Source organism: Nerophis ophidion, linkage group LG15 (genome assembly GCF_033978795.1).
Source record: "Nerophis ophidion isolate RoL-2023_Sa linkage group LG15, RoL_Noph_v1.0, whole genome shotgun sequence".
NCBI lineage: Eukaryota > Metazoa > Chordata > Actinopteri > Syngnathiformes > Syngnathidae > Nerophis > Nerophis ophidion.
The window spans coordinates 54,253,297-54,264,655 of record NC_084625.1 but is presented as its reverse complement, the minus strand read 5'-3'; the positions used below and the strand labels follow the sequence as shown (position 1 = coordinate 54,264,655).

General features: G+C 40.3%; 1 protein-coding gene across 5 annotated transcripts; it reads right to left on the bottom strand.

The window, feature by feature from the left end:
- Positions 1-2,237: 2,237 nt before the first annotated feature.
- LOC133569781 (transcription factor 7-like 1) lies at positions 2,238-10,883 on the bottom strand. Of its 5 annotated transcripts, none has more exons than XM_061922391.1 (7): positions 7,288-10,883; positions 7,158-7,222; positions 6,911-6,985; positions 6,626-6,779; positions 5,572-5,679; positions 5,455-5,503; positions 2,238-5,048 (listed from the first exon to the last, which is right to left on the bottom strand). In XM_061922391.1, exons 1-7 carry the CDS (start codon positions 7,378-7,380, stop codon positions 3,970-3,972), a joined length of 1,623 nt encoding a protein of 540 aa, XP_061778375.1. In that variant the 5' UTR covers positions 7,381-10,883; the 3' UTR covers positions 2,238-3,969. The 5 variants fall into 5 exon arrangements, with proteins under 5 accessions (XP_061778375.1, XP_061778376.1, XP_061778377.1 ...); XM_061922392.1 differs by having other exon boundaries at positions 2,238-4,994; XM_061922393.1 differs by having other exon boundaries at positions 10,604-10,883.
- Between the last annotated feature and the right edge of the window lie 476 nt (positions 10,884-11,359).

Sequence of the window (11,359 nt, the reverse complement as noted above, 5' to 3'; positions counted from 1 at the left end):
GTCAAGTACCACAATGTCACTGACTACATTATGTAAGTGATGTCAAGTACCACAATGTCACTGACTACATTATGTAAGTGATGTCAAGTACCACAATGTCACTGACTTCATTATGTAAATGATGTCAAGTACCACAATGTCACTGACTACATTATGTAAATGATGTCAAGTACCACAATGTCACTGACTACATTATGTAAATGATGTCAAGTACCACAATGCCAATGACTACATTATGTAAATGATGTCAAGTACCACAATGTCACTGACTACATTATGTAAGTGATGTCAAGTACCACAATGTCACTGACTTCATTATGTAAATGATGTCAAGTACCACAATGTCACTGACTACATTATGTAAGTGATGTCAAGTACCACAATGTCACTGACTACATTATGTAAGTGATGTCAAGTACCACAATGCCAATGACTACATTATGTAAATGATGTCAAGTACCACAATGCCAATGACTACATTATGTAAATGATGTCAAGTACCACAATGTCACTGACTACATTATGTAAGTGATGTCAAGTACCACAATGTCACTGACTTCATTATGTAAATGATGTCAAGTACCACAATGTCACTGACTACATTATGTAAGTGATGTCAAGTACCACAATGTCACTGACTACATTATGTAAGTGATGTCAAGTACCACAATGTCACTGACTACATTATGTAAATGTCAAGTACCACAATGTCACTGACTACATTATGTAAGTGATGTCAAGTACCACAATGCCAATGACTACATTATGTAAGTGATGTCAAGTACCACAATGTCACTGACTACATTATGTAAGTGATGTCAAGTACCACAATGTCACTGACTACATTATGTAAGTGATGTCAAGTACCACAATGTCACTGACTACATTATGTAAGTGATGTCAAGTACCACAATGTCACTGACTACATTATGTAAGTGATGTCAAGTACCACAATGTCACTGACTACATTATGTAAATGTCAAGTACCACAATGTCACTGACTTCATTATGTAAATGATGTCAAGTACCACAATGTCACTGACTACATTATGTAAGTGATGTCAAGTACCACAATGTCACTGACTACATTATGTAAGTGATGTCAAGTACCACAATGTCACTGACTACATTATGTAAATGTCAAGTACCACAATGTCACTGACTACATTATGTAAGTGATGTCAAGTACCACAATGCCAATGACTACATTATGTAAGTGATGTCAAGTACCACAATGTCACTGACTACATTATGTAAATGTCAAGTACCACAATGTCACTGACTACATTATGTAAGTGATGTCAAGTACCACAATGCCAATGACTACATTATGTAAATGATGTCAAGTACCACAATGTCACTGACTACATTATGTAAGTGATGTCAAGTACCACAATGTCACTGACTACATTATGTAAATGTCAAGTACCACAATGCCAATGACTACATTATGTAAATGATGTCAAGTACCACAATGTCACTGACTACATTATGTAAGTGATGTCAAGTACCACAATGTCACTGACTACATTATGTAAATGTCAAGTACCACAATGTCACTGACTACATTATGTAAGTGATGTCAAGTACCACAATGCCAATGACTACATTATGTAAATGATGTCAAGTACCACAATGCCAATGACTACATTATGTAAGTGATGTCAAGTACCACAATGTCACTGACTACATTATGTAAGTGATGTCAAGTACCACAATGCCAATGACTACATTATGTAAGTGATGTCAAGTACCACAATGCCAATGACTACATTATGTAAATGTCAAGTACCACAATGCCAATGACTACATTATGTAAGTGATGTCAAGTACCACAGTGCCAATGACTACATTATGTAAATGATGTCAAGTACCACATTGCCAATGACTACATTATGTAAATGATGTAAAGTACCACAATGCCGTAGTTCAATGATGACGAGTTATTTTTCTATATTTAGAATAGAATAGAAATTACTTTGATTCCTGGGGGAAATTCAGCACAATATGAGCACTTTCAAACTGTAGTATAAGTGTTGTGTCCTTGTAAGCTGGTATTTGATGACATAACCCATGAAAACAAATATTAGGTCTTGGGCAGTGGTGTCCAAGGTGCGGCCCGAGTCTCTTCCGTGGTCGCAGCTTGTTTGATGTTGGTCCGGGGCACATAAACATAAAATACGACATGTTATGTCTGCATCAGAATTGGTCACACTGAAAATAACACCATTAGGTAGTTATTGTAGCAATGTTGTTTTAATGTGTGGGTGACAGGCAGTGTTTTACATTCAGTCTTTGATGCATCAGGAGTCACTTCAAACAGGTCCAGACTAAGAATCTCTTTTATTCTCCAGGCTTGTTCACACACTCGGTTGTTGATTCAGGCCATTCGTGTCTTTTTTAGTGTTACATAGCAGCATAAATAAGTGTATATACATTGTATACAAAGACATATATATACAGAACATGGATACATGATACAGACTTGTACAAGTCTGGAGAAAAGTACACATAAAGTGCAGTCACAGCAGCAGTATGAAAATTGTCATGTGTAAACTGAGAAGGTAAAAGTGAGTTCTAGAAGGATGGTCAAATCAACCAGACTGTTTTGCAGTTGTTAAAAAAAGTCCACATTGTGATAAATTTTCCCATCCCTCTTTTCAGATTTTTGAGGTGTGCAAATCCTCAATGGAGGTACAACTCACTAGACCACAGAACAAAAACAAGATTTCGGCAAGAATAATTGCTGAGGGAAGGGCAGACATATGAAGCCTATTTATAAAAAGGGAATTTCCTTGCACTCTAAGCACACATAATAGTTCAATAAATTAATTTGATACAAAAATACATGTATATATACATATATATGTATGTATATATAAATATCTCTTATTCTATAAAAACACAGGCATGTAAAAAGTTGATGCTTCCAATCGCTGTTTTTTTTTGTTTGTTTTCGAAAGAGATGGTTTCATTACTAAACATATAACAACATATATGTAACTAGGAGATTTAAAACAAAAATATCATTCTGTTGACCTTCATCACTTTATGTGGTACTTTCCAATGTGTACACATGAGTAGCAGTTTAGGACAATGTTTACACTAAGCTTAATCAAAGTCTGCATTGATCATTTACATTTGAAATCATTTTCATGACTTCACGCATACAATTTTGACCTGCGTGTGTCTCCCAGTTCAGGAAAATGTTACATTTGATAACCCTTATTTATATGCTGTCGGATTTTATGTCGCACATCATCAAAATAAAAATGAAAAAAGACGCAACATGCAGATCAAATCAAATAAAACTAATGATAATACAAAATATATATATATATATATGGTCAAGAGAATATCAACTGTAGTGTGGGGAGACTCGAAGAATATATATTTTAACCCCCTTAAAGCCACCTTCAGTTTTGTAAAACTATTTCCAACAGTGTCTGATGAGCAACACTGCACCAAAAATGTCATACAGAAAGCCTTTGAGAGACCTTGTTAACTATTCTAATGTATGTAAACAGTGGTTCCCTCCTTTGATGAGCAACACTGCACCAAAAATGCCATACAGAAAGCCTTTGAGAGACCTTGTTAACTATTCTAATGTATGTAAACAGTGGTTCCCTCCTTTGATGAGCAACACTGCACCAAAAATGCCATACAGAAAGCCTTTGAGAGACCTTGTTAACTATTCTAATGTATGTAAACAGTGGTTCCCTCCTTTGATGAGCAACACTGTACCAAAAATGCCATACAGAAAGCCTTTGAGAGACCTTGTTAACTATTCTAATGTATGTAAACAGTGGTTCCCTCCTTTGATGAGCAACACTGTACCAAAAATGCCATACAGAAAGCCTGTGAGAGACCTTGTTAACTATTCTAATGTATGTAAACAGTGGTTCCCTCCTTGCCACCACATGTCCAGCCCTGGGAGACGCAAAAGCAAACGTGAAAAACTTCAGCAACTCACGATCTTCCAGCATTAAAATCAGGAGACAATTGCAGTTCGTCACCAAAGCTGAGGCACTGGAGGAGGTCTTCCTCTCTTGAATCTTCTGCAGAGGAGAGGCACTCGAAATGTGGCAACTGTCCAGACAGGTTTTCCTTACTCAGAGACTGAAGGGACACTCTCATTTTCTGGCTGTGCAGAGCCAGAGTCTCTTCCTTAAAGCTCCACGAGTGTCCAGCAGAGGAGTTAAGATCGTTCCCAGATGGTAGTTGGAGAGCTTTGTCTCGACTCGGTAGACTTGGCGGCTCTGCTTCTAACATGTGATTATGTACAACATGGGCAATGGCCACTTGTGTTATTTTCTGACTTTGGATGGCGAGGGGATGCTGGGGTTCATCCTTGACATCGACTGCCACAGAGTTGGGAATTTCAAGATGTCCCATTGTTATTTGGACCTCGACCTCTTGTTTCAAGGTCCCGATCGCCATTGTCTGACTGGAGTTGCCTCTCTCGGCAGTGGAAGGTAACTGAATGTATTTGCTCAGAGGCTTGGAGGAACTAGCTGTTATTGCGTGACCCTGTTGGGTCCCGACCATGATGTTCCCTGTCAGTGCAGGGTTGTCAAATAGCTTGATGATGAGCTGCTGTGATTCTTCTAAACTCAGAGGCTTTCTGGATTCCTCAGTCTCTGTATGTGCTGCGACAGTCTCTGGCTCAAAATGTTCCAGGAACAATTGGAAGCCATCCCCGACACTCTGGAGTTCAATCTGAGACGCAGGAGACAGAAGCATACAATCGAGGAGATTCAGTGCCTGGTCATTCTCAAGAGTTTCTCCCTGCGTCGGTCCATCAGGAGCCAGCGGAATGTCATTCTCGACACATGGCAACTGTGTAAACTTCTCCTCAGTGGCTGCATCCTCGGACTCGTCAGAACTCAGGGCAGAAAGAGACTGGGAGTTGTACTGCATGCTCTCTGGAGTGTCTGCACCAGTCGTGGCTGAAGAAGAGTCTAATTCTTCCGATGCCATCATGCCTGTCTGGACTGGATCAAGACACATACTCATACTACTGATATGTTCTGAGTCGGGTGTATCCCCTGCAATAAGAACAAGCAGGCAAGCCAATCAAGTGACCAACCAACTCATCGAATAATCAACCCTGAAGGCAAACGACTGGGAATACTTCAGTTTACTTTGGACATGCTCCAAAAGTTACATTGGAGTCACAACATATTTACACTTAAACAATTCAACATGTCCAAAAAGTTAGTTGGAAGAAGCCCAGCTTATTTAGCTTAAACCCACCATGTGTGAATGAATGAATTATTATTATTATCATTATCATTATTATAAGTGGTGTCCTTGTGGATCAATGACAACTTTAGGTACCCCTGCACAATCTACACAATCTTTCAATATGATCAGAAAAGCAGGCTACCATTTGTGATCCAGTCATGTAATAAACTACACAGGTGGTGGTTGAGTTGGTATGACGTGACTTACTTGAAACACTGGATGGGAGTTTACTTTTCCGCCGCTTCCTGCGTTTCCCCTTGAAAAAAAGGTGATTTTAGTTTTACTTGGTCATGTTGAATCACAAACAAGTCAAGCTGAACTCACGTAGTTTTCACAGGTGGACCAGCGAGGATACAGTTGTGCGTGGCGTCGCTTCTGAGCATCGGCTTCCTCATAATATTTGTCCCTGTCTGCCTGCGGGAGCAACTTCCACTGAAAAGACAACAAAACACACAACTGTCATTCAGAATCTTTCCAGAAAAAATCCTTCCAGAAGGAATCTTTCCAGAAAGTATCCTTCTAAAAATAATCTCTCAGAAAGAATCTTCCAAAAAGAATACTTCCAGAAAGAACCTTTCCAGAAAGAATCTATCCAGAAAGAACCTTTCCAGAAAGAATCTTTCCAGAAAAAATATTTCCAGAAAGAATCATTCCAGAAATAATCTTTCCATAAATAATTCTTCCAGAAATAATCTTTTCAGAAATAATCTTTCCAGAATCCTTCCAGAAAGAATATTTCCAATAAGAATCCTTCCAGAAAAAAACCTTCCAGAAAGAATCCTCGTAGAAAAAAATCCTTCCAGAAAGTATCCTTCCAAAAAGAATCTCTCAGAAAGAATCTTCCAAAAAGAATACTTCCAGAAAGAACCTTTCCAGAAAAAATATTTCCAGAAAAAACTCTTTCCAGAAAGAATCATTCCAGAAATAATCTTTTCATAAATAATTCTTCCAGAAATAATCTTTCCAGATTCCTTCCAGAAAGAATATTTCCAATAAGAATCTTTCCAGAAAAAAACCTTCCAGAAAGAATCCTTGTAGAAAGAATCTTTCCAGAAAAAAATCCTTCCAGAATGAATCCTTCCAGGAAGAATCCTTCCCGAACTGCATAAAGGTGTGGCAAAGGCCAGGAAAGTGTTAGGCCTCCAATGGAACTATTTCAAAGGAAACAATGCTACTGTGGTTTGTAGTTTTTGTGACAGACCTGGTTTTCTGACACCACTAGTGAAGAACCACATGTTCATACATTCCTTAACTATCACGGTCATTGAAAGGATTGACCGTCTCCTGCGTTTACTTTTATGGAACATTCATTGCCTGCACACCTTCCCTCCCCAAAATGATATCTTGAAATCTGTGGCACTTAAGCGAGCAAACCTACCATTTTACCAAGGGCCACATGAACAGATGCGCTGTCTCTCTTTTCCAGTTGCATGGTGACTATTTCTCTGTACTTATTAGCAAACAACATAAAAGCATTTGGCGGCTTCTTAATATACGGTCGCTCCCGCACGTGTTCAGTCTTCCTCGCATTACTGATATAGAAGCAGAACAGAACAAAGAAAAACTATTAACTTCCATAAATAAAATAGTTGTCCTAAATCTAGACTATGCTTTTAAAAAGAGAAACCAGACAGCTGGATTTGTTGTTCCACAGAAATCTTACATTGATGTGAAGAGGTTTTGGGGAGGTGCTGCAGACATTAAGGGATGTACCTGCTCAAACAAAATTTCTCCATTCCTACAAAGATATGAAATAATAGAAAGATGATCAAGATAAGAATATTTCAGGAATAGTTTAAACTTTATCCATCCCACTTTGAATAAATGTCTGACATACAAACAGGACAGAGAACATGAATGGAAGACTAGTAAAGTTAAAAGATAATAACCCACAACGCTTAATAACTCACATAAATCCAACAGGAACCATTTGAGGGGTCCCAGAAGTCATCATCATTCCTGACGGGGCCCTCATCTGAACACAAGAAGTGGTCAACATCAAGCTGACGGGAGTCTGGAATTATACCTGCATGGTCCTACCATTTGCTGAGGGTGTGGTCCTAGGACGTTTTGCACGGGCCATTGATGCGACAGTTGCTGTTGTTTAAAGGGGATATTAAATGTTACACACATTTACTGTAAACATAATGACACGAGAGGGTTCCTGGTTCGATTCCGGCTTACGCCATCCTTGTCAGTGGCGTTGTGTCCTTGGCCAAGCGACCACACTGGTTTACATGTCGCTTAAAAATGTAGATAAATAGTAGATATGTGAAGTCTCAAGAGAAAAATTGCTATATAAATATATAGAAACAAAAATCATGTGCCTTATTCATTTTCTTCTGATTCCCAATGTCATGCTTTTTGCAATATGATTTGGGACTGAAAAAAGAAATCCCATTGTTGCTCCAGTTCTAAAGTAAAACGTACCCACACCCCAACAATGATCTGCTGCTGGGTGGTCAAGACCATACAGCGGCTTCCGCTTAGAATAGTCCTAAAAATGGTCCATTTTATCCAGAGGTTGATTGTAAAGTAGACGTACGAGTGCTGCCAGCATTGCTGCAGAAGATGAAGGAAGGAGGATCGCCCTGTCAGTGCTCAGACCGTACTGCATCAATTTGCTCTGCAGAGCTGTTGCTCGAAAAAGAATCCTCTTCTAAAAATGATAGCGGACTCAAAAAACGGAAAAACGTTGGCTGAAGACAAGCTGAGGAAGGATATAGATGAATGGAAGCATGTCCTGTGGTCTGATGAGTCGCAGATTAACTTAAGTTAGTTTGGATAAGTTAGGCTTCGTAGAGGCAACCAGGTTTCTTGTCTACGGTCAAGCATGGTCAGTCTTGTTATAGAAGCTGCGGGCTAAGGTGATGCCCAGCCCAAACATGTCTCGAGACATATTGTAAAGCAACATCCTCACATGGAAGGTGGCTAACAGCCTTCATGGAGCGTGGAAGAGGATTTCAGCAATAATATTTGCCACACCTGCCCAATTTCTCACCGCTGGCTCTATAAAAGGAGTGGTTTCAGAGCCTTTCCCCAGCCGGGTAGTTGAGGCCGATTATGTCTGGCCAGAACTTCTAAATCTCACAACTGCCCATGCTCCTTTCCCACTTGAGAGGGGACATTCATTCCATGTGGCGAAGTTGGTAGAGTGGCTGTGCCAGCAATCTGAGGGTTACTGGTTCAATCCCCACCTTCTACCATCCTGTGTCCTTGGGCAAGACACTTCACCCTTGCTCCTGATGGGTCCGGGTGAGCGCCTTGCATGGCAGCTCCCACCATCATTGTGTGAATGTGTGTGTGAATGGGCGAATGTGGAAATACTGTCAAAGTGCTTTGGGTTCCTTAAAAAGGGGTAGAAAAGCGCTTTACAAGTCTTTGGGTTCCTTAAAAAGGGGTAGAAAAGCGCTTTACAAGTATAACCACGTACACAAAATTAGCTTCGGACTACTTTTTGCTGCCACCCATTTCACACTGCCCTTAGGCTCCTCAGCCAATGGTTCCTCAGCTAACTCAAAGAAATGGACTGCAGTCTACCAGGTAGCGACCCCTGCTTTAGGCCATTTGTTTGAGTTTAAAAAAAAGTACCAGCATTTTTCAAAGGCATTAAAGTATTGTGTTTAACTAATTAGGACGGCGATACTTGATCAGTACCGGTATGTTGTCCAACCCTAGTTTCTAACACATGTTACTTCTCAACTAAACAAAGTTGATGGTTATCAACCGGTTCTCATTTTTCTCCCAAATCAAAATCAAGGGGATAACTGAGAAGTGTTGAGCAGAATTAAGAATAGTATCAGAATTATAAAAGTTTTATAAATTCTCTTCGCAACCCGTAGGGTCGTTTGGACAGTTGGGTACAATTTGAACATGCTCACCTTTTTCAGCGAGAACAGAAAAAATGACATATTTACACTCGCTGTACGCCAATAAGAGTTGTTGTTTTTTTGCTCACTTGCACAATGCCAAATAAAGTGAAATGAAAATCACTCCCAAAGAAATACATGCTGACTGCAGGTACTGACTAGTCATGGGCGCAGAGACAGGGTGTAGGGGGGCTTTCCAGATGGAACTTAGATGAACCACCACAACAGAGCATGAAGAAGTACTCATATCAAAAATACTTTAAATCAGTTGGGTGAGAACTTTAAAATGGACAGTTGAGAGTCAGTGCTTAGCTTGCAGGCTTCTTAATCACCCCAGAACAGATCTACCTGTCCAACTCATGCTCCAAGACCGCATCCTAAAACCAATCTCAAAAAACTTTGTCACTTGGGGCAAACACTTTTAATCCAGTGAGCATGTTTTCTTTTCTGACTCGCCTGCTTGAAGCGACATTCCAATAAGCTGACACAACAAAACATGTTGTCCACAGCTGCCGATGTCCCCTACACAACCTGCACAGGAGCAACACTCCCCTCCTTGCCCTGGATTCGGCCGGCAACATTTCAAGATGTTTTCTGATGGATGATTGCTTTCCAGGAGTGAGTGACTCACCTGACTGGGATTGTGAAAATTGGCATGACTATTGAGGTGCACTGGCGGCCTAATTTGCTGTGGTACATTGTACAAGTTGGGGGTGTTCATCATTGGAGTCGGCTGTGGAAATCGGGGCCCCAAAGGGAACGTGGGTAGCATGGGCCGAGAATGACAGTCTGGCCTGATCGGGTGCATTTTGATTAAAATCCTGTTAGGAAAGTCTGAGCTTGATCAGAGACACCTGATGTTTATCAAATAAATATGGCTTTTTGGTGATGCAAGAGGTTACTCTGCTAAGAATAGAAGAAAAACTCTGCAAAATTATCATTTTACTACTTCGGTTGACTAAAATATAACTAAAAACTGTAACCGATGAAGTTTGTAATTTCATACCTGCTGAAGTTTAACAACTGCTGCTAAAACACCATTTCTGACAGCGCTGATGAAGTTCTATGTCAGCATGATGTATCGTGACATTCCAAAGCCACGGGGGGAACAACATAAAGTGATGACCTGATGTCAAAGCCATTAAAGGCGTTTTTACAAGGCGATGACGACATGTCTTTTTGTAATGCTCCACGGTGCAAGGCAGGGCTTGGCACATGTCCACATTCCCATGCTCCAAAAACCACAAACTGTAATACAAATATTCAGATAACGGAGTTCCAATGTGGTTTATGCTAGCATTCACTTCCCTCGCTGTACTGATCTGAACATCAAACCTGAGTTTCAAATTGTAATTTCGGCATCTAAACCCCTAATAAAGAGTGATGGGGCGGTCAGTTGTTTAGAAACAGATAAAGAACAAGGCTTCCTTCAGACTTTTTGACAAGATCTGTGGAACTAAGGGAAGTGAAACATTCACAGAACATACCTTGCATTTTGAGAGTTCACATTTCCCCAGCTTCTAATAGTCCCTCCAGAGCAGGATCTGCTGTTCAGGCCATCCTCTGTTCCAGAAAACCTCTTCTCTGGTTGCCGATTCACAGAAAAAATCAATGAAAAGGCCCACAAGGTAAGGGTTTTGGCATCTGAGGAACACACTCAGTCCTGGGGAAGGCAAGCGGGCCTGTGAAGTGTTTGAGAAGAGACACCGACTTGACTCTTTTTTTCAGTTGTTTGATGTGCCTTAGTGGTGTCATAACCAGGAAATGTCCTTGTAAGGAGGCTGGAAGTTAAGCTCTCATCTGTCTAATGCATGTCAGGTAAAGATCGAGGGACCATTCCACCAAATCACTGTCACTTTCCTCTGGAAAATAAAATGTAAAAATGCACAATAAAAACTTAAAAATCATATTTTCCATAATCAAAGTGTCCTGCACATTGATCTGGTTGCTTAATTGGCATAATCACCTTCCAGAACTGGTCTTCGATTATAACACAACCTCCAGTAATTGGCCTGATCACCTTCCACAACTGGTCTTCCATTATAACACAACCTCCAGTAATTGGCCTGATCACCTTCCACAACTGGTCTTCCATTATAACACAACCTCCAATAATTGGCCTGATCACCTTCCACAACTGGTCTTCCATTATAACACAACCTCCAATAATTGGCCTGATCACCTTCCACAACTGGTCTTCCATTATAACACAACCTCCAGTAATTGGCCTGATCACCTTCCAC

What these genes read in the sequence shown, in the direction of transcription:
- LOC133569781 (XM_061922391.1), bottom strand. Translation starts at nt 7,380, where the DNA reads ATGTGTGTAACATTTAATATCCCCTTTAAACAACAGCAACTGTCGCAT. An exon ending in GACCACACCCTCAGCAAATG is followed by an intron (nt 7,223 to 7,287) that starts GTAGGACCATGC and finishes TCTTGTGTTCAG; the next exon opens with ATGAGGGCCCCGTCAGGAAT. An exon ending in GGTCCACCTGTGAAAACTAC is followed by an intron (nt 5,504 to 5,571) that starts GTGAGTTCAGCT and finishes CTTTTTTTCAAG; the next exon opens with GGGAAACGCAGGAAGCGGCG.